General features: G+C 44.8%; 1 protein-coding gene across 1 annotated transcript in view; it reads right to left on the reverse strand.

Moving 5' to 3' along the window:
• The window catches only part of GLDC (glycine decarboxylase), an 85,604-nt gene that overhangs the window by 28,282 nt on the left and 34,980 nt on the right, over positions 1-22,342 (reverse strand). The window contains exons 9-16 of the mRNA XM_004457381.5: positions 18,121-18,226; positions 16,179-16,318; positions 15,565-15,645; positions 13,670-13,767; positions 13,115-13,199; positions 12,644-12,685; positions 11,489-11,631; positions 502-577 (exon numbers count right to left, since the gene is read on the reverse strand). Coding sequence (XP_004457438.1) covers positions 502-577; positions 11,489-11,631; positions 12,644-12,685; positions 13,115-13,199; positions 13,670-13,767; positions 15,565-15,645; positions 16,179-16,318; positions 18,121-18,226 — 771 coding nt within the window. The remainder of the gene's footprint in view (positions 1-501; positions 578-11,488; positions 11,632-12,643; positions 12,686-13,114; positions 13,200-13,669; positions 13,768-15,564; positions 15,646-16,178; positions 16,319-18,120; positions 18,227-22,342) is intronic.

A 22,342-nucleotide genomic window follows, 5' to 3' on the forward strand; every position in this document is an offset into this window, starting at 1 on the left:
CCTCTAGTCCCCAGAGGCAATGTGCACCCAGGCAGCCTCTCGGTGCGGCACAGCAGCAGCTCTGCCCCGTGTCTTTTTTGTTGCTTCTAGCTGAAAATCACCTACGGGGACTGTTCAAATAAATATTTTTTGAGCCTATGTCTGAGCAGAACCGTGCTGATACAGCAGGGGTTACAAAGAGGCCTTCATCCAGCCCAGCAGCCAGGGCTGAGCTACAGGCCCGAGGTGCCTCCCTCCCGCCCCTTCCTTCCCGACTCCCTAGGGCTCTTTCACATATGGGTTTGAGCAAAAGGCTTTTCTACGTATGTTCCCTCGAAACAGCAAAGCCAAGCGTGTTGGAGGCAAGGATCCTAATGGTCAGCTCGCGGAGATCTGTTTCTTTCTTAACTGTTCCCCCAGCTGCTTCAGGAAGCCTCTGAGGGAGCGCCCCCCAGAAGGGGCAGGCGCTGGTGGCCCGAGAGCCGGCCCCCTGGCGGGCAGGCATCTGCTGCTGGTACTCACCCTTCTGTGGCTCTCCCCTTTCCAGTCTAAGTAAGCTCGGATTGCGGCCAGGCCGGCATACTCCCCCTGCGCTCCGCTGCAAGGGCAAAAAGAGGAGGATCAGGGCCTTGGGCAGCTTGGTTCTTTCAGGGGCCACCAGGCACACGTTTGCCCATGTGACACAGCGTTACTCTCAGTGGAGAAACCCGTGAAGGATGCCCATGTGAGCCACAGGGGCTTGAACGACGAAAGGAGCCCGAGCGACGGAAAGAACGGCACCTGGTCCAGCACTAATGCTCGCCCACTCCTCAAAGATGGGCCTTTGGGGCCCTCGCTCAGGACCACTCACAATAAAAAAGAAACTTTTTTTATAAATTGAAACTTTACAATTATACAGAAATAGAAGAGTTATAATGAACACCCATGTATTTATGACCCCGCTTAACAATTATCCATTTATGTTCATCTTGTTTCAACAACCCCCTCACTCTGAACCAGATCATCTGGGGGCGATTACACCAAAACAGTAAATAATTTATTAATATCCTCAAATATTTAGTCAGTGATCAGATTACCCCCCAAAAAACCAGACACTTTTAATGTGGCATCTTTTTTTTTAAGGAGACAGCAGGGATCCAGCCCAGAACTGCGTACATGGGAAGCAGGCACACAACCACTCAGCCACACCCGCTGCCCTGCGGCAGCTTTTGTAATCCATCTTGGGGGCTGCCTTCCCAGTCCCCACCAGTGAGGCCACTCGTCTCAACAGGCCCCGCAGGCACCACTTTTAGAACATACGTAATGCCTGACACTCCTTAGAGCAGGGCTGACTCCACCGTAAGCTGTTACTGAATGTTCCCCATGCTCTGCACAAGAAGGAAAGGGAAGGGAAGCGGACTTGGCCCAGTGGTTAGGGTGTCCGTCTACCACGTGGGAGGTCTGCGGTTCAAACCCCGGGCCTCCTTGACCCGTGTGGAGCTGGCCATGCGCAGTGCTGATGCGTGCAAGGATTGCCCTGCCACGCAGGGGTGTCCCCGCGTAGGGGAGCCCCACGCGCAAGGAGTGCGCCCCATAAGGAGAGCCGCCCAGCGTGAAAGAAAGTGCAGCCTGCCCAGGAATGGTGCCACACACATGGAGAGCTGACACAACAAGATGACGCAACAAGAAGAAACACAGATTCCCCTGTCGCTGACAACAGAAGCGGACAAAGATGATGCAGCAAATAGACATAGAGAACAGACAACTGGGGCTGGGGGGAGGGGGAGGGGAAAAAAAGGAAAGGGAAGTGAGTAACCGGCTTTTTCAGTTCCATTCAAAGCGCCATGTGTCCCTGTTCCACAAAGGGACCCCACCCTGGGGCTCTGCGGAAGGCGAGTCACCTCGGGTTCATCCCTTCTGGCTGTTCCCTTCTATTGTGCTCCTTCTCTAAAAGCACCAGGCTAGAGAATACAGAAGATAAAACTTTTATTTCTAAACTAAAAGCTAAAATTTAGGGCATAGGAATTTGTGCGTGGGGAGGGATCACTTAGATTTGAAAGTTTTGCCAACTAGTGCAGGAGCAGTGGTGGTTTGGTGTCAGGAGACTCCGCATAAGAGTCCAGAGAACGGGGAGAAAGCCTGCGGGTTCAGCACTCAGAGCTGGGTGGAGAGAGAGAAGGGAAGAGGCACGTCCACGGTGCCGGCTGGACGAGCTGACTGGCGGTAATAACAAGTACACGCTGCCTCACTAATTACACACTTCCTGTATACCAGGCCCTCCGCACCAAGAAGCTCAGGGAAATAGCAGCTGTTCCTGCTGTTCTGGTTATTACCACTATCAAGTGTCTCACATCCTTACCTCCTTTAATCCCCACTAGCCCACGCAGTGGCTACCGTCGCCCCATTTTGAACACGTAAGAAGCTATGGTCAGCGTAGTTACGTGCCCAGATAGTCAAGAGTGACACCTCGGGAAGGGTGTCCAGCGGCCAGGCCCTCTCCCCGAAGCGGAGCCGACCTCTGAGCCCCGGCGGGATGGACAGCAGTGGGGCCAGCCCGGCTTCTCCCTCACAGAGCCCACCCGGCTGCCTGGACAAGGAGTTTTAGCTCCACACAAAAGGCCAGGCCCGGGCAAGCCCTGGGGCACCCACAGCCTCACCAGACTGAGTCAGCTTTGCCTCTCTGCTTTCTTCCAGGGAGGGAGGGAGACGCTGCTTTTCTGTTTTCAGGTTTCCTGGCTTCTGAAACAAATTCTGGCTCATGTGAATTGTGTTTTTTTAAAATTATGGGAACAGGAAAATGAACATGCTGCTCTTGAGCACAGCACTCCCCCCGCTAGTGAGTAAGCCTCCCGTGCCTCTGGGTGTTCTTCTGTAAAACGGAGATAATCATCGCACCCAAATGTGATGAGTAATGAGCTAAGCTATGTAAAGTGCTCAACACTGTGCCTGGAACAAGGTCCACGCTGGTTAGGTGCTGGCAGCTGTCACCATCAGCGTCATCAGCAACGCAGCCATCCCACAAGCCTGGCCACTCTGCGCTTGGGCGCTGCAGAGGAGTTAGAACTGAGCCGTTTCACGTGCCCTCGACCTGACTGTCCTCCCTTCCCCTCTCCACTCTTCAACTAGTCCCACCTCAATCCCACCTCTTCCACAAAGCCTTCCCCAAAGCCACTAGCCCAGCTCCTGCCCACGGCCCACACATGCCCCTGTCATCGGTGGCCTCGACCCACCTCCACCCCCGTGTCCTCTACCGTCCTCTCCTTGCTCACCACCTCTGGCCACCCAGGCCCGCTGCAGTCCCTGAAATCCATCAAATCAATTCCTGCCATGGGGGCTTGGCACCAGGCGAGCCCTGGGTGGGGACAGCCCCTCCCCTAAACTCTGCCTATGTGGCTTCTTCTCAATATTTATGCCTCAGCTCAAATGTCACCTTCTTAGAAAGACCTTCTGTGAGAACAAGAATCTTGTCTGTCTTGTGCAGCTTTGTATCCTCTATGCCAAGGGCACTGATACAGGGGGTATTCGGTAAATACCGACCTCCTTCAAGCTCTCATAGCATCTAAATCTACACCTGATTTTACCACCTCTCCATGTACTGGACACTGTACATTGAATATTATTATTTTCACATTTACCTTGTGTGCCGTCTCACCGCGGTCAGAGCGTAAGCTTTGAGAGTAGGATCGAGGTTTTAGACTTCCGTATATTTCCCCATGCAGACTGTACAGAACAGTGCTCTGCATGCACAGCTCTAAGGCCATAAAGGTTAACTCGTTCAGCAGGGACGCCAACCTTCCAGCCCAGGCAATTAACATTCACGCCATCCTTTGCCCCATGGTAAAGGACCTTGACCGATGGGTTTTATATTTTCTCCTTTTTTTTCCCTCACGACTTCTATTAGTCTTGTTTTGTTGGAAGGCCAGTCGAGGTGTTTAGGCAAGGAAAGAAAGAACCACACGCCAGGAATCCTAAAAGAAGGCAGTAGGCTAAATACTTGATCAGAAATGCTGATGTTTTTGCCTTAGATGCTCTTAAAGTCAACTATATTTCAACTCAGAAAAGTGCAAATGATATGTTCAAATGCCAGACAAGACTGACCACTGGGATACTATCAAAATAAGAATTATTAGTGCCACCTGTTGGTGGAAACATTTTATGAAAAATAACACCTTATCAGATAAGCCAACGTGGTAGGCTGAATTACGGACCCCAGCAATACAGCTTCTTAATCTCACTCTGCATCCCTGTGGTGTGAATGTAACTAGGACCTCTCGAAGGTGTTTTCACTGAAGATGTGACCCAGCTGGATGAGGGGAGGTCTTAACCCATATTACTGGGGACTGAAGTCTGAGAAGGCCACAGGGAGAGCCAGAAGTCAGCAGAGGCCAGCAGAGCAGACACAAGGAGAGAGAGGTCACCCCGTGACGGGGGGCAGAGCTGCGAGCGAGGAACCCCTAGGACTGCGGCCAGCCGGGGTCAGAATGCTAGACTTCAGAGAGAAAGCACGGCCTAGCCGATGCCTTGATTTTGGATTTCTAGACCCCCAATAAATTCCAAAGGTCTAGCCAATAAATTCCTGTTACCAAGCCAATCCATTGTGTGGTATCTCTCAGAGCAGCCCGCGCCTCCCCATCTGCACAGGTACTAACATACCCTACTCTCCAGGAAGGTCTTCTTGCATCCTGTAGGACAGACTGCAGGTCCCACACAGCAATCCCTTGCCCCAAAGAGCGTGCCTTGATGCTCTCCCGCGGCGCTCTGGGGAGGGATTTGAGCTGCGTGCTACATGCAGGGCAAGTTCTGGGATGGCGAGTCCTTCAGGCCACCACTAGACAGACAGACTTGCTCCCATATGTGCACAAGGGTTACTCTGCTCCCTCAGGTCTAGGACCAGGGCCCTGTACTGGGAGCGTGGACCACCTCTGTGCCGAGTGGGTGGGGGTACAAGAGGGGCCAGCCAGGGCTCCAGGAGATCCTACTGCTTTAAGTAGCTCTTGTCTTGACTTGGCACCTGCTCTGTTACTGCTGACCTTTAACTGCTCTCTGCAGCTTTGAGAAAGACGTTTCTGTCAGTTTGTGCTGGTTTTCCAAAGCTTCTGGGGGGCTAGGGAGCTGAAGCGCCTCGCTCTGCTATCTTGGTCAAGGAGGGGCCTTATGCTAGATCATGTTTTGATGTTGCACATTTTGATGCCAAACTCTCTCATCCAAATCTTTCATTGCTTTAAAAATACCACCACCAAGTGGTCAGAAACAAAAATGATCCAATGTCATTTTTACCAACAATATGGTAAAACTGCTATCAGTAAAATGATTAAAGCAGCCACTGTGTAAAATGACCTGCTTCAGTTCAGGGCAATCTCAGAAGCGGGACAAACAGGGTACTAACAATTTACCCATGCAAATTCATTGAAAGCAAAATTATTTTAATAAGTCAAATTCTATGTGTTACAAACCTCAAAGAATCACAAACATTACATGGCTCTGGATAAAAGAAAAAATTTTCGGGAGCGGATGTGGCTCAAGCAGTTGAGGGCCTGCTTTCCACATGGGAGGTCTTGGGTTCGGTTCCCAGGGCCTCCAAAAAAAAACAAAAACAACAGGCAAGCAAACCAGATAACTAACTCAGGGAGCCAATGTGGCTCAGTGGTTGAGTGCTAGTTTCCCACATACAAGGTCCAGGGTTCAATTCCTGGTCCCAGTACCTCACAAAAAAAAAAAGAAAAAATTTTCATGCATTTTAGGATCTCACAGCTCTATTGAGAGACTCAAGAATAGGGCAACATCCCAATCAGAAAGTAGAAGGGGAAGCTTACCGAGGGGGTAGAAAGAGGAAACTCACATAAAGACAACAGTGGAAGCAAGAGAGGAAACATTCTGACTGGTTGGCATTAAGTTTCCATTTTACGTGGGGGGCGGGGCAGGTCTTACAACATGGGGAACAGATGCACATTGATTAGTATGGTATGCCTGTCTATTCTGATGAGCTCTCTATTGGACTGAAACTACTTTTATCCTCAAGTTTGCTTATTGAGGACCCCATAGGATGTGTTCCATTTCTCAGGAAAACCCTGACAAGTCAACTGTTTTTGTCTTCTCAGAAAAGCGTCTTCTCCCAGCAATGCCCAGTGCAGGCAGCCATTTTCTTTTACTTAGCATCTACCTCTACAGCTTAAAAATCACGTGACATGGGATTTTGGAATGTTCTCACCAACCTGCACCTAATTTGACAAGCTCAATTCTATTCTTAACCTCTGAATTCTGGTCAGAAAACACCTGGATGAATCCTGCTGCACTCACATTTCTGATGAGAAGAATAGCTGAGAGCAGTGGTTCTCAAACTCATGGTCCCAGATGACAGTATCAGCATCACCTGGGAATTTGTTAGAAATGCAAATTCTCAGGCCCCACTCCAGACCCACTCAATCAGAAGCTCGGGCAGCTGGGGTTGAGAACCATTACCCTAGAGCCATTACTCTAGGTCAACTCACTCTCCAACCTCGTGGTCGCACATTGTAGTCACCTCCTGAGAGAGCGATTTCATTGATTTGGGGGGAGGGGAGGCACTGGCACTCTTCAAAAGCTCCCCCAGGCAGAAGCACATATGGCTCAGGTGACTGAGCTCCCATCTACTGCAAGACGCCTGTGGTTCAGTTCCTAGTGCCTCCTAAAGAAGACAAGTGAGCTGGGGTGACAGGCAGGAGTGGCAAACTGACACAACAAGATGATGCAACAAGAGACACAAGAAGAAAAACATAATGAGAGACACAACAAAGCTGGGAGCAGAGGTTCCCGGTGCCTCCTAAAGAAAAAAAAAAAAAAACGAGCAAGACAGCAAACTGACGTGACAGGCAGGCACAGCAAACTGACATGACAGGCAGGTGCAGCAAGCTGACACAACAAGATGATGGAACAAGAGATACAAGAAGAAAAAACAAGGAGAGACACAACAAAGCAGGGAATGGAGGTTGCTCAAGTATTTAGGCGCCTCCCTCCTACACTGGAGGTCCAGAGTTCCGTTCCGGTGCCTCCTAAAGACACAGCACACAGCAAGTTCTAACAATGAGGAGGTGGGGAGAAATAAATAAATAAAACAAATCTTTGGGGGAAAAAAGGCTTCCCCAGGTAATTCTAATATGCACCCAAGTCTACAATCTCTTAGCAACTCCTGGAAATTTGCTTAAAATGCAAATACTCAGGCCCCAACCTAGACTTAAGCTCTGCAGGAGATTCTCATGCTATTGATTCTTCTCTCATTTCACACCTTAGTTTAAGAATCTCCCCAGCAGATTCTAGGAAAGCAACCCAGCCCTATCTATATTTAAGGTCACAATTTGCAGGTTTTAATGACAATGCAGCTACCTCAATCTTATAAACCAAGTGGGCTAATAATAACTGCAGGTTGTCTTTAACTTTATATATCCATGACAGGTGTCAGTTACTGTTTCTGTCTGCCTAAAAACATTGCATCGTAATCCTAACCCAGCAATTCCTACAGTATATTTGTGAGCCGAAGGATTTTAGAGTGTCAGATTATGGGAAAGTCAAAACTAATTCTGCTGGGCAGAGTGGGAATTGGAAAGGTAATTAACTATCATCTGCCTATTTCCTTCACCAAGATGGGAATGCTCTCCAGGTCTGAATGTTGAGCAAACAGGAGAAAATAAGGATAAGCTTCTAGACATTTTTGTTTCAGGTGCTTTAAACAACCCTTAGGATCTAAATGTTCCAAAGAAATAGACCAGTGAAGACATTGCTCCATCCACCAAAGTATTCATGCCATAATTTGCAGTTATAAAATCCTCTATTGCCCACATTTATGGGCCATTTCTCAACTAAATCTCAATGAAAGAAATAATGTAGCACTTTTCTGCTATATATGAGAGAAATCTAAATCATGACTGGTTAGAAAGCCATAAAACAGAGCCTTTGAAGGCCTCACATTTTCTGGGTTCTAGTGTTTCCCTTGAGATGCTAAATTCTCAAAAATACACACAAAAAAAAAACAAAATAAACACCTCTTTAGAGAAAGTCCCAGTTGACATATATATCTACACATGAACTATTGGAGAAAGAGAGAATAAAAGCCCTATGTGATGGGGGTGTATGGAGAGTGGGGTATATAGGAACCTCTTATATTTTTTAATGTAACAGTGTGTGTGATCTATGTATCTTTAAAAAAAGGAAAGATAATAAAAATATATATACATATTTCAAAAAAGCAAATACAACAAATGGGACCTAATTATCTACATATTTTTTGTAAATACTGTGATTACCATGTAGCAAACCCTGAAAATACGCAGATAAATCATTAGAATGAAAGAAAAAAAAAAGCCCTATGTGAGCACAATACAGAAATACACTGGATCAGCAGTGTGGAAGGGCCAAACAGCAAAGGCGAGGTGAAGTCATCAGGGCCACATGCAGAAAAACCCAAGTCCAGGCCAGGCCTGAAAAATTTCATTTTATTCTCCCACTTGGTAATCTGAGACCTGGAGAGTTGCATTTTGAGTCCACATGATGTTAAAAATATTCTGTTCTATACAGTTTGGCTCCATTTCCCCTTGGGAGCCTTCCTCACTTTATTTTTGAGTACTAATTTCTGCTAAGGAAGGAATTGCTATGGTTTGCCTGAAGCCCCAAGGCAAGCTTCACAGCTGACTTCATCATCATCATCTGATGGAGAAACTCTTGGAGATGAGGGAAATTGGGGTGGAAATGAGCCTTTCAGATTCATACCAGGCATTTAATTGTTTCATGATATATATGTTTCCCACAATAAAAACAGGTCTTTTTTTGAATTGTATAAATAATCTATGATCATGTCATAAAATAATTTAAACAATCCAAAAAAGCATAAGGACACAAAGCAAACTCATATAAAATGCTACTACCTTGAAATAACCACTTTAGGGCTCTACTTTTCATATACTTCTTTCCATCGATGCCTCTGCACACATAACTCACATGTACATATACAATTTTACTAGAATCCTCTGTGTGCTCAAGGATGGATATCTTATATTATTCTAACACACCCTGGCTCCCACACTTTGTTTCAATAATTTCTTCTCTAATTCTTATTATTTCCTTTCTTCTGCTTGCTTCGGTTTTAGTTTGCTCTTCTTATTCCAGGGTCTAAAATTGGAAGGTTAAGTTGTTGCTTTGAGATCTTCCTTTTTTTAGTAGGTATTTACAGCTATGAATTTGCATTTAAGCACCTCTTTAGCAGCTTTCCATAAATTTTGGTTTGTTGTTGTATGCTATTTATAACCTCTCCAACCTAGACATCAGGCTTTTTATAAATGCACCATATGATTCTAATTTCCAGCAAAGGTTGGGAAACACTGCTTTAAGAGAATGTAAAACTTCTTCACCCTTTTGTCTACCTGCAACCTTAATTAAACGGCAAGAGTCTTGAAAAAACTACTATTCAATCTGATACTGAAACTGTATCAGTAGAGGGCAAAGTATTTTCATTTTCAACATTTAATAAATTTATTATTGTCTCAGATTAAGATTCATTCTTTCAGGTTCCTTGCTTACTGAAAAAAAATAAAAGCCAAAACCAACTGATGAGTTTTAATGAAAGTATGATAAAGCTTGCCTTTCATGTCATTTCTTTCCTATTTGTGAAATTAGAGTTTGAGAGACTGTGTGGTCCTTTTGTTTGCCATATGTCCTCTTCCCAAAGGGCTGGTGTTTTATACAGTATATTGTTTTTACAAAGTGCATGGCTTTCGTGTGTAACCTAGCTTACCAAACAGGAGATAGTGCTTAGTTACACCTGATTACAATCTGATTACATTCTGGACACATTTTCTTATTTATGTATATTGAAATAGAAATTCTGCAGGTGTAACAAGCTCCCAGGTGCTGCTAATGCTAAGGCTGCTGGTGGGGAGCCACACTCTGAGTACAAAGAGATGGAAAACGTAGGGGCAGACACCTGAATCCTGTTCTGAAAATACAAGATTTTGTTATGTTTTGTTTTCTATTTTTTTAAAGATTTTATTTATTTCTCTTCCCTTCTCCCCTGTTGTCTGCTCTCTGTGTCCATTCGCTGTGTGTTCTTCTGCGTCCACTTGTATTATCCAGTGGCACTGGGAAACTGCGTCTCTTTTTTGTTGCATCATCTTGCTGCGTCAGCTCTCCATGTGGACTGAAGTTTTTCTCCTGGGCAGGCTGACCTTTTTCATGCAGGGCAGCTCTCCTTACGGGGCACACTCTTTGCATATGGGGCACCCCTACATGGGGGCACCCCATGTGGCACGGCACTCCTCACGCACACAGCACTGGCGTGGGCCCGCTCACCACACAGATCAGGAGGCCCTGGGGATCAAACCCTGGACCCTACACATGGTAGACGGACACTCTATCAGTTGGGCCACATCAGCTTCCCATATTATAAGATGCTAACTCATACACTAATAATGCTGTAGTGTGTCAGCATATATATATAGTATATCTCCACGAAGACAGAAAGATGATAAATCCAGAGGATTCCAAATCTGGTTGTCTACCAGAATCACTTGAGTTGCTTCTTTAAAAATAAAATTCCTAGTCTCAAACCCTGGAGACTGTGATCAGTAGGTCTGGCGTGGAGCCCAGAAATGTATTTTGAACAATTTCCCAGGTAATTTTCACGTAGCCCTCTGACTTTGAAAGTCACTGTTCTTCAAAGTTTTTACTTCAAAGACAAGGAAACTACAGTTTAAATTTTGGTTTATACTTTGTGCTGTACAGTTGTATAATGTCAACTATATACTTTGGTTAGTAGCAATGCATCAATACTGGTTCATCAATTGCAACAAATGTACCTACCATACTAACATAAAATGTTAATAATAGGGAAAAATGTGTGGATGTGGGTTGTATGGGAATCCTCAATATTTTTTATGTAACTTTTCTGTAATCTAAAACTTCTCTAAAAATAAATTTATTATTTAAAAAGAGAGAGAGACAAGGGAACTGAAGCAAGAAAAAAGACCGTTTTAAAGTTAATGATAGAACCAGGACCTATTAGATTGAGTCATGTGTGTTTGATTCTGATTCTTACGCTACATCACTGACAGGTGTAGTAATTAGTTCCCAAGATGGCTCACAACAGCTACACCCCGCAACGTTCACATCCCCACGTTGTCCCCTCCCACACTGGAACCTGGCCTGGCCCTGACTTGCTTTAACAGATGGAATGCTACCCCAGCTTCCACATTCTTCATCTCGGAACACTAAGTTTTGAACCCAGGCTGCGAGGAATATCAAGCGAGCAGGTGGAGAGAGCCACACGGAAAAGAAATAAGGTTTTGGCCAACGTCCTCAACAGAGCCCAATTTCCCACGTGCGTGAGGCCACGTTGGACCTTCCAGCCATTCCACTATCCACTACAACCAACACCACGTGAAGTAGAACTCCAGTCAACGCACAGAATCATGCGAAATAATAAATTATTGTTAAAGCCTCTGAACTTTGGGGTGGGTTGTTATCTAACAATAAATAACTGAAACAACAGGAGAAGAAATCCCCTTACCTGTTAGGCTGGAAAGAGATTCGATCATAGCCCGTGAGTTCACACAAATCCTTCTCAAGTTCTCGGAAAAGCTGCTGGTACCCTTGAACTTGGTCCAGAGGCACAAAGGGATGGATGTCTGCAAATTCTTTCCATGTGATAGGCTGAAGAGCAAGAGGAGAGAAAGCATATGTATATATATACCCTTTGTAACAGTAATATCAATAAGACTTCTAATAAAAACGATGGTGATGATGATAACAGTGATAGCTAACACAAAAAAATGCCTACCATGTGCCAGGCACTGTTCTAAGCACTTGAAATTTATTATTTCATTTAATTCTCACCACAATTCATTTAAATCTACCTCACAAAAAGAGGCAGGAACTATTGCTATCTTCATTTTACCAGAGGGACACAGAACCCCAGAAATGAAGCTCATATAAAAATATAGCTTTTTCTACCTTTTCAAAAACAAAAAGGCCCAAAAAGTAGATACATATCCATGAAAGTCAGTGAGTTGTTGCAGGTAGAATTTACTCACTCATACCCAGCACATATTATTCTCTCTCTTCATTAAGTGGAGCAAGACACAAAAGTAAAAAGAAATGGAAAAACCCTTCCCATCACTATACACTTTGCATGATGTGATTTGTCATTTCATAATAATCCTAAGAAATAAAAGGAACAAGTTAGCTCTGCTAAAACACATTCTGGCTTAGCCGATTCTTGCTAACCACAACAGCAGGTTACACAAATCTTCTGTTGACACAAGAAATAAATCAAAACCTCAAGATTCTAACCTTCTGGCACACTGAGTGGATTTCCAAAAAGAAGGCTTAAGGTTCTTAATTCTACCTGAACTTAACAACAAAAATTGATACAATAAAAGCTTTTAATGCAGCAGTTGTTTTTTTAAAAATAAGGGTAGGAAGAAGTAAATACTATATACTTAGTTTTCAAATTGAAATATTTAAAACAATAATTTTACCTTCCAATTTAAATGATCATGTTTGAGAAATACTAGGGATGCCCCCAGGGTTGTTGAATAGAAATGTGAAGCATTATTAAAGTAGTTATTAAATCACAGTCCCAGTAGCTTTATCACATTATCTGCCTACATACAAACTAGAACACTGTCCCTAAGTACCCTCTTAATAGAAGTGACCTACTTACTGTGAGTTCAGATGAACTGTTGAGCTTCATGGTACAGGATCCCTTTAAGAGACACATCCAAAGTGTATCACATTAGTGACTTTTTTTTTTTTAAGATTTATTTATTTCTCTCCCCTTCCCCCCCAGGGCGGCTTCCTCACAGGGAGCACTCCTTGAGCATGGGGCACCCCTACATAGGGTTACCCCTGCGTGGCACAGCACTCCTTGCACATGGCAGTAATGCATGTGGGCCAGCTCACCACATGGGCCAGGAGGCCCTGGGAATTGAACCCTGGACCCTCCGTATGGTAGACGGACGCCCTATCAGTTGAGCCACGTCCACTTCCCGCATTAGTGATTTTCTATAGTCCATCTACCAGCTTCATTTCTCCCCCCGTGTCCACCCCTCTGCTCCTCTTGTAGCACATTAGATATGACCCAAAGAAGTGGGGGTCAGGGTGGGATTAGAAGTGGGATGAAAAGAACAGCTACCAGTGGAATCATGCTGTGAACAAGGGAAATGTCTTTGTTTTCTAATTTCTTCATATACCGGATGATATTTGTTTCTGAGTGATAGCTGTGAACACAAAACACATGATTAGGGTTAATAAAACTGGCAGGTGAGTCACACTGAGCTCTATCTTCAAAAACAGGGCTCAAATCGGGCCACAGGCAACACAAGGACAATGCATCAGAGGGAAGGGCATGGAAGCAGCATGGACTCAGAGGATGTCCCAGAAAACAAGCTGTCTGTGGGCGTGAGAGGAAGGTTGGAAGAAGATATCAAGATCCTAGGGGCCAACATCAGCCTAAAAATGCTACACACAAACTCCCTCTTCCTGGCAAGCTGGGTTAGGGATTACAGTGCTACGGAGTGCAGCGCAGCAGGTAACAAGGTGCGCTTGGCCTCAAGTCCAGAACGGGATCGCTTGGGCCATGACTCACAGTGAGGCAGGCCAAGTCGCAATCGAGTCGGAAGTGGCTCCCTGTCACTTCCCTGCTTACTGCCACAGCACAAAACGCAGACGTTACCCAAGCCACACAAACCTGTTGAACACCTGATGGGTGAGAAATGGGCTAGTTCTCTTGAACGCCGTCTCTAGGATACCTCTCCGCTCCTCTCCCATACTTTCAGCAACCAGTTCCTGCACAGAAAGACCACAGAAACTGAGGGGCGGGAACGGTGACTGGAAGCACACGAAGTAGTCCCGGCTTCCAGGCTATATAACCCAAGTGTGTACGCTGACAGGGCAGGGGGAATAATCACCGGCTTCAATATCTCCCTCCCAATAAATTATTTTAAAGGGCTATCTAAAAAGGTGTTTTGTCATCAAAGCAGATGAATGGATAAAGAAATAGTGGTATATACCTACAATGGAACATTATTCAGCTACAACATGGATAAACCTGGAAAACATTACGCTAAGTAAAATAAGCCTGGCAGAAAAGGATAAATATTGTATGGCTCCACTTACACGAAAGACCTAGAATAAGCAAATTTGTAAAACAGAAAGTAGATCAGAGGTTACCAGGGGCTGTGGGGGTGTGGGAATGGGGAGCTATTGCTTAGTGGTAAGGGTTTCTGTCTCAGATGTTGAAAGTTTTGGTAATAGATGGCAGTGACGGGACCACAACATTCTCACTGTAATCATTGCCACTTAGAAATGGTTAAAATGGCAAATTTCATGTGATAGATGTTACCCTAATAAAGTTTAAAAGGAAAAAAAATTACCCTGAGATGACACCTGAGTCAGGGTTCTCCCTCGACACTGCTCTCTGTCTTTGAGAACAGTTCTATTACCACATGGCTTGCTCCTCATTCTGCCCCGGTCGGACAGCACAGCCACCTAGAGCTCTTGGTGGGGGGCCCATAAATATTATTCAAAGGCAGGGAACACCTACCTGTGGTTAAATATAGAGCAGAGTTCTGGAGAGAAGGCATTGACTCAGCCCTGATTATGAATTAAAGTTTAAGTGCTTCTTTGATGATTTATGATTGTTTTCTCACCCTGAAACCAGGCACAACCAGGGTGGCACCATTCAACTCTTGAAGCTATTTCTACTACTGCAACAAGCGCCGCCTTCCACTGATTCATTCAACAAATACTGAGTTCTTGCTCCCTAAGTACAGCGAGTGTGCAGTGTTGTGACTAGCACCTTGGTCTCGCCGGCTACTGACTACTCCCTCTTACACGGTCACTCCGTGGAATCTTCCTGCTTCACTTCACAGGTACCTGATATTATTTTAGAAACAATCATGCTGAACTGCTTATATTCTCATGTAATCTTACCCCGACAAGACTTTGTGGCTGGAACATCTCTGACTCCATCCCACCCCACCTCGGTTACAACATTTTAGCCTGGACACCTCTTACCCATCTTCTGGGTCTCAGCTTTGACAACTTCTTCAAAAGTCTTGGTGAGGAGCTCATCCTCTGTGCTCAGGGAGCATTTCACATAACCTCCCTCACAGTACATCACCTGGGTTGTAAACTTAGGCTTGTCTGTCTGGATCCCAGGTAGACTGTAAGCTCCCTGAGGGCAGGAACCATGTCTCACTCACTATATCCTCAGGCTCCAACATAGTACTTGGCACTCCTCCCAAGTTTTTGTTGAATGAATAAAAGAATATCATAATTCTTCTAGAAATAACCTAGCCAATGTCATGGATTTTTGTATTAGGGACACCTTCTATTAAACACCATTAACGATTCTTCCAACTAACCTGGCTTCATGAGCCTGGTGGGGGCCCCACAACAGGGACCTCCAGCTGTTGAATGTCACAACAGCGAGGGATGGTCAGTGGCACTACCTAACAGCAGGGCCACCCAATGTCACACTGGGCCTCCTCTCCCTCACACTCAGGCTCCCAAGAAGCAAAGCCATCTGTGATACCACCTCAAATAGCCATTGTGGGGAATACGTGTTTTTATTTTACTTACTGCAGATGACTCACAGCCAAAGATCCACAACAAGTCATCCAGATCTTTCTCATTGACTGTTTCATCAAGAGAAATACCGAGCTATGGAAACAAAAACCACAGGGAAAGCATAAGCTCTAAAATCCAAGACCAATGGAGAAATTCCAAGAGAGGTCAATGGGTGAGAAGGTGCTGACAAAATACCAGTGTGCCATTCTATCCAGGCTGGCCTTTAGGGGAAGCCAAGAGGACCAAGGCCAGACTTTGCATGGTTTAGAGTTCTGCAAGTCAGGTGACGGTCATTCCTCTGTGGTACTAGATAGGTTTATTCCCTTAACCTACTTTACCATACAACATATCACAGCCTTTCCTGTACAGTAATGCTGTGAACAGAGAAATAATATGAACAAAAAATGTGTTCCCAAGTCCCATATATGAAAACACAGAGTCTTAAGAAAAGGTAAGGATGAATTTTCCCTTATTTGAGAAGTCATGGTGTTCTGAATTGGCATTGAAAAATGCTTATAAAAACTAGACTGTGCCTAAAGTTCCAATACTGGTTTTTTAAATATAAAGAGGAAAGCTTTAGGTGAAAGGTCATGCAAATTTACAGAATTTTTAAAAAATTGACTTACTGTGCCATTCTTAAAGAGCCGGAAATTGATTTGCCGTTGAGCAGCCCTGTCCAAGACCTCCTTCACCGAGCAGCCACACTGAACCTTCAAGGTGTCGAAGAACAGGTCATGCTGGAGTTGATGCCCGGCTCTCTTGAGACCTAGACCAAAGAAGAGGCCCATGAACGACACAGAAACCTGCTCCTCGACCACTGACATGTCACAGAGAAATAGACAGGTAGGATCTATCACAATCTGTTCCTAATCCTGCCAGTGTTTTGGAGGCTGTTTTTTCTTTGTTCAAATAAATTTAGGTATGTTCATAACTATTTACACTATAGAAAATTATAAAATACAATTAAAAGAAGCAAAACAAAAGTCACCCATTATTACCCTCCAGCTTACATTTTTTGTGTATCTTCTTTAAAAGTGGTGTATGTGTTGTGTATGTGTGTGATATCCTTTTAACAACTTTTTTTTTTTAAGGTTTTTTATTTATTTCTCTTTCCTCCCCCATCCCCCCAGTTGTCTACTCTCTGTGTCCACTCACTGCGTGTTCTTCTGTGACCGCTTTTATCCATATCAGCCACACCAGGAATCTGTTTCTTTTTATTGCGTCATCTTGTTGTGTCAGCTCTCCGTGTGTGTGGCGCCATTCTTGGGTAGGCTGCACTTTCTTTCGCGCTGGGCGGCTCTCCTTATGGGGCGCACTCCTTGAGCGTGGAGCTCCCCTACGCGGAGGACACCCCTGCGTGGCACGGCACTCCTTGTGCGCATCAGCACTGCGCATGGGCCAGCTCCACACAGGTCAAGGAGGCTTGGGGTTTGAACTGCAGACCTCCCATGTGGTAGGTGGATGCCCTATCCATTGGGCCAAGTCCACTTCCCTTTAACAACTTTTAATACATCCTGAACATCTTTGCTTTCCTACAGATCAATATCCATAACCTTTTTTTTTTCATTTCTCTCCCCTCCCCCCCGGCCCCCCACCCCGCTTGTCTGTTCTCTGTGACTATTTGCTGCATCTTCTTCTTTGTCCGCTTCTGTTGCTGTCAGTGGCACGGGAACCTGTGTTTCTTTTTGTTGCGTCATCTTGCTGTGTCTGGTCTCCATGTGTGTGGTGCCATTCTTAGGCAGGCTGCACTTTCTTTCATGCTGGGCAGCTCTCCTTACGGGGCGCACTCCTTGCATGTGGGGCTCCCCTACGCGGGGGACACCCCTGCGTGGCAGGGCACTCCTTGCGAGCATCAGCACTGTGCATGGGCCAGCTCCACACGGGTCAAGGAGGCTGGGGTTTGAACCGCGGACCTCCCATGTGGTAGACGGACGCCCTAACCACTGGGCCAAGTCCTCTTCCTCCAAAACCATTTTTAATGTTCATATAATATCCCAACCCATAGAACATCTAGGCTGTTGCCAGTATTGTTAATAATGTCTCAATGGCCACCTTTTACATATTTATCTGATTATTTCCTTCAGATTAATTCACAGACATAGAAATTTCTGGATCTATTTACAGACAAAATTATAATGCTTATGATACATATTGTTTAAGACTTCATAAAAGTCACAACAATATGGTATCAGCACACTTTTTAATCTTCGACTTTGTAATGGAGAAATACTATTTAATTGTTTTCATTTATATTCCATTAATAGTCAAGTTGAAAAGTCATACGTCCATAGGTCATTTATTTGTACACCTATTTCTTTTTAAATCACATTTCATGTCCTTTGCCCATTTATTTTCTATCAGGGTGTTGGCACTTCTCAGGTGGAGGGGGAGCAGGGTGAGTACTAAAAATAATAATGTTCAGTCTATCATAAATGTTGAAAATATTTTTTCCAGTTTCACATTTGGTTTTTTAATTTTCCATACAGTATTGGACCTGCACAGAGTTTTCAATTTTACATGAATCTCTCATGTCATGCCCAAAGGTTTTGAAACAGATAACTGACTCACCTTCAGACAAAATCAAAGTGGCATTATGCACCCTCTGAGCAATATGCTCTAGCCCGTGGGATCCATGATAGATCGCAAACATGGCAGCCATATTCGCCAAGAGCGCCTAAAGGACAAAGAACACTTTTAAAGAATCATGTTCAACAATGCAAAGGAAGACAAGTAATGGGAGGGCATAACTCCTTTACTTGAGATGCCAAATTGAAAACAAAAACAAAAGTAACAGATTTCTTGCACTCTATAGAAGCCGGGGCCACTTTTGACCTGCCTGACGTCCTGACGGGGAAACACAGGCCAAGTGAGCAGCCAGTTCACCCTGGAGTCTTTATACTAAACCTTCAAAGGTGACCATGATAAAGGGGTTTCGCCCAGACAACACAACCATGTTGCCCATAAAGGGGAAAGAACAGACCAGCATCAAACATCAAGAAGCAATGTTTAAAGTTGGAAAACAGCAAAGTGATAAAGTCCTTAGGAAAAGAAACTGTGATCAAGTGATTATTCAGGCACACAAGAACCCAGGCATACAACCCTTCTGAGGCCGTAAATAAAGCATGAGAAATAGAATTTTTCAGGCAACTAAAAAGATCAAAATGCAGGAGCCAGGGAATGAAAACCAAAGCGAGTTGGCAGTAAATACATTAGAAAGAAAAAAACAGAACCGACTGGCATGTTCCCTGTTGACAACACAGTAGCTTTATCAGGTAAAGTCATCTCTCTTGACCAATGGACTTAAATATCTGCAGGAAGTTTGTGTTCTAGCATGACAGAAAATCAAAGGAATGGCACTGGAATTTCTCAGAGGTAAGGGACAGAGAACGTTCCATGAGGCCCTGGTGAGGCGGCCCTGCACTGGGATAAGGAAGGGACCCACTGTGATGGCACCTGGCGGCGGGAGCGGTGGCAAGGGCCAGAACCAAATCGAGTGGCACGTTCAGGAGAGAACGAAGGAGGCCCACCTTCTGCTCTCCTCCCTGGGGTCCTACCCCTCACCCACTTTTTCAGCATAGACCCTGCCAATGAGGGGCCTCCTAACTATCCAAAACCACCCTAGTTAACTGGTCCAAACTCGAGTCTCAGCCCAGCCCACTCGACTCCCCCCAGCTGGGCCTCGCACAGCCCCTCACATCTCATTGGTCCAGGGCTGTGATCTCTCTGAGGTTTGAATCCCACTAATGTTGTTGCCCAAAGGGACAAGGTCAGCAGTTCAAGGTCCACCTTCAAGGCCAGTCACCCCAGGTGGGAAGGAGCGCGTCACAGGGCGTAGAGTCTAGTGAACTGAGAAGCAGAGCTTTAAAGGTGGTGCCCTGCAAGCGCCTCTCACCATGGAGTGCCCTGGAAGCCCCGTCAACAGTCTTGCAGAGGTTGCTTCCCGTGCCATTTTAGTCTAGATATGATTCTTTCTACACACATGAGGTTGTGTCAAGTAACTAATAAATTTACTAATAAATTGATGAGAAGTATGAAAGCATTTTATTTATTTTTATTTTTCTTAAAGATTCATTTTATTTATTTCTCTCCGCTTCCCTCCCCTGCCCCTGTCTGCTCTCTGTGTCCATTTGCTGTGTTCTGCATCTGCTTGGCATTATCCGGCAGCACTGGGAAGCTGCATCTCTTTTTTGTTGCATCATCTTGCTGAGTCAGCTCTCTGTGCACGTGGTGCCACTCCTAGTGGGCTGCGCTTTTTTCACACTGGGTGGCTCTCCTTGCAGGGTGCACATCTTGCACATGGGGCATCCCTACACAGGGGCACCCGTGCATTGCACGGCACTCCTTGTGCACGGCAGCACTGCACGTGGGCCAGCTTACCACACAGGTCAGGAGACCTGGGGATCGGATCCTCCACATGGTAGACGGACGCTCTATCAGTCACGTCCACTTCCCTTACCCTTCAGGGAAGGTATTAGAAAAACTTGGAAAGGCATTAGAAGATCAGAAAAACAAAGACATATTTGAAGAAATCAAAAAAATCTTCAAATTTCTTTGATAACCAGGGCAAACTTAAAACTACAATCAGCATACCTGAAGAAAGTAATCAAAAGCTAATGTAGGGGGAAACAGATATGGCTCAATCAACTGGGCTCCCCTCTACCATATAGGAGGTCCAGGGTTCAAGGCCCAGAGCCACCTGGTGAGGGCGAGCTGGCCTGTGTGGTGTGCCAGCCCACGCTGGAATGCCGCCCCGTGCAGGAATACCCCCAAGTGGGAATGCCGCCCAGCATGGGAAAGCTGCCCCGCACAGGAGTGCTGGCCAACATGGAGAGGTGGCACAGCAAGATGACGCAACAAGAGACACGGAGGAGAGAAAATAAGAAGACATAGAAGAACAGGGAGTTGAGGCAGCGCAAGAGAATAATCGCCTCTCCCCTACTCCAGAAGGTCCCAGGATTGGCTCCCAGAGCCACCTAATGAGAATACAAGCAGACACAGAAGAACACACTGCAAATGGACATAGAGGGCAGACAACAAGGGAAATGGGGGGGAGAGATAAATAAAATAAATCTTAAAAAAAAAAAAAAAAAGCTAATGTAGGGAAGCAGATGTGGTTCAAGCAATTGGGAGCCTGCCTGTCACATGGGAGGGCTGGGTTTGGTTCCTCGTGCCTCCTAAAGAGGACGACCAGACAACAAGCAGACAAGGGAGCCATCTTGAGGTGGGGGAGTGGAAATAAAAACAATAAACAAAAAAAAAATTAAAACAAAAAAAGCTAATGTACGGGGGAGAAGATGTCGCTCACACAAGGGAGTGTCTACTTCCCATGTACAAGGTCCTGTTTTCAATCCCCAGTACATCCTAAAAATAAAAACAAACGAAAAACTAACTCTCACTGGGGAGCAGATACAGATCAGTGGTTGAGCGCCTGCTTTCCGTGCCCAAGGTCCCAGGTTCAGTCCCTGGTGCCTCCTAAAAACAAAACAACAAGCCAACAAATGAAAAAACCAATTCAGGGGAGCCAGTGTGGTTCAGCTGATTGCTGGCGTCCCACATACAAGGTCCAAGTTCAATCCCCAGCCCTGGTATCTTAAAAAAACAAAACAAATACAAAACAACACCCCCAGACACCACTTCATATCCACTAGGCTAGCTATAGGGAAAAAAAAGGACAATAGCACGTGTTGATGACATTGTGGAGAATTCAAGGTCTTCTACACGGCTGACTGGAAGGTAAAATGGTGTAATCACTTTGGAAAACAGTCCAAGTTCCTCAAAAAGTTAAACATACAGTTTCCCTATGACCCAGCAATTCCAATCCTAAATACTCGAGAGAGTTAAACACAAATATCCAACTCAAAAACTTGCACACAACAATCGTTCATAGAAGCACTGCTCACTATAGCCAAAAGTAAAGACAACCCAAATATCCATTGATTGATAAACAGATAAATAAAATGTGATATATCCATACAATGGAATGAGGTTCTGATACATGCTACAGCACAGGTGAACACTGAAAATATTATGCCAAGTGAAAGAAGCCAGGCACAAAAGGCCACATACCATGATTCCTGTTATATGAAATGTCCAGAACAGGTAAGCCCATAAAGACAGGAAGTAGAGTAGAGGTTAGAGGTTGCGGGGAGGCGAGCAGGGGAATGGGAAGTACCTGCAAGCTGTGAATGGTATATAATGACCAGGCGGTATATAATGGAATGTGGGTTATATCTCAATTTCAAAAAGCTAATGAACTGTAAATTATACTTTAATAAACTTTTATTTATAAAAAGCTAATGAAAAAGCTACTTGTGGCAGGAGCAAAGAAATAAGAGAATATAAAACACAGAACATGATGAAAAATTCAGACATCTATAGAAATGTTACACGGTTAAAAAAGGATTAAAAAATAATTCAGTAACACTGTCAGAGATTTTTAAGAAATCTCTGAAATGATGCAAAACCCAGAGAAATTCAGTGTGCTCTAGGAGAGGGGCAAGACTGAGAACATGGAGCAGATGCTACAAGTAGAAAGCTGGAGTCAGTGGTTTACAGGGAACAACTGTAACATTTAATCTGACGAAAAAGAAGAATCTCTTGCCTACAAAGAAAATGATACCAGGCTTAAGAGTAACTGTTCTACACAACCAATTTTGAAAAGTAACATACAAAATAAATAGACAATGAAGTGTTAGATGTGACCAGGGTAAGAAGACGAAAAATCAGAGAAGACAGAGCATGGCTCTATCTAGGGCAAACATTATTTTAACACTTGCTGAGTAAGATATAA

This window comes from Dasypus novemcinctus, chromosome 8, assembly GCF_030445035.2.
Source record: "Dasypus novemcinctus isolate mDasNov1 chromosome 8, mDasNov1.1.hap2, whole genome shotgun sequence".
Classification (NCBI taxonomy): Eukaryota; Metazoa; Chordata; class Mammalia; order Cingulata; family Dasypodidae; genus Dasypus; species Dasypus novemcinctus.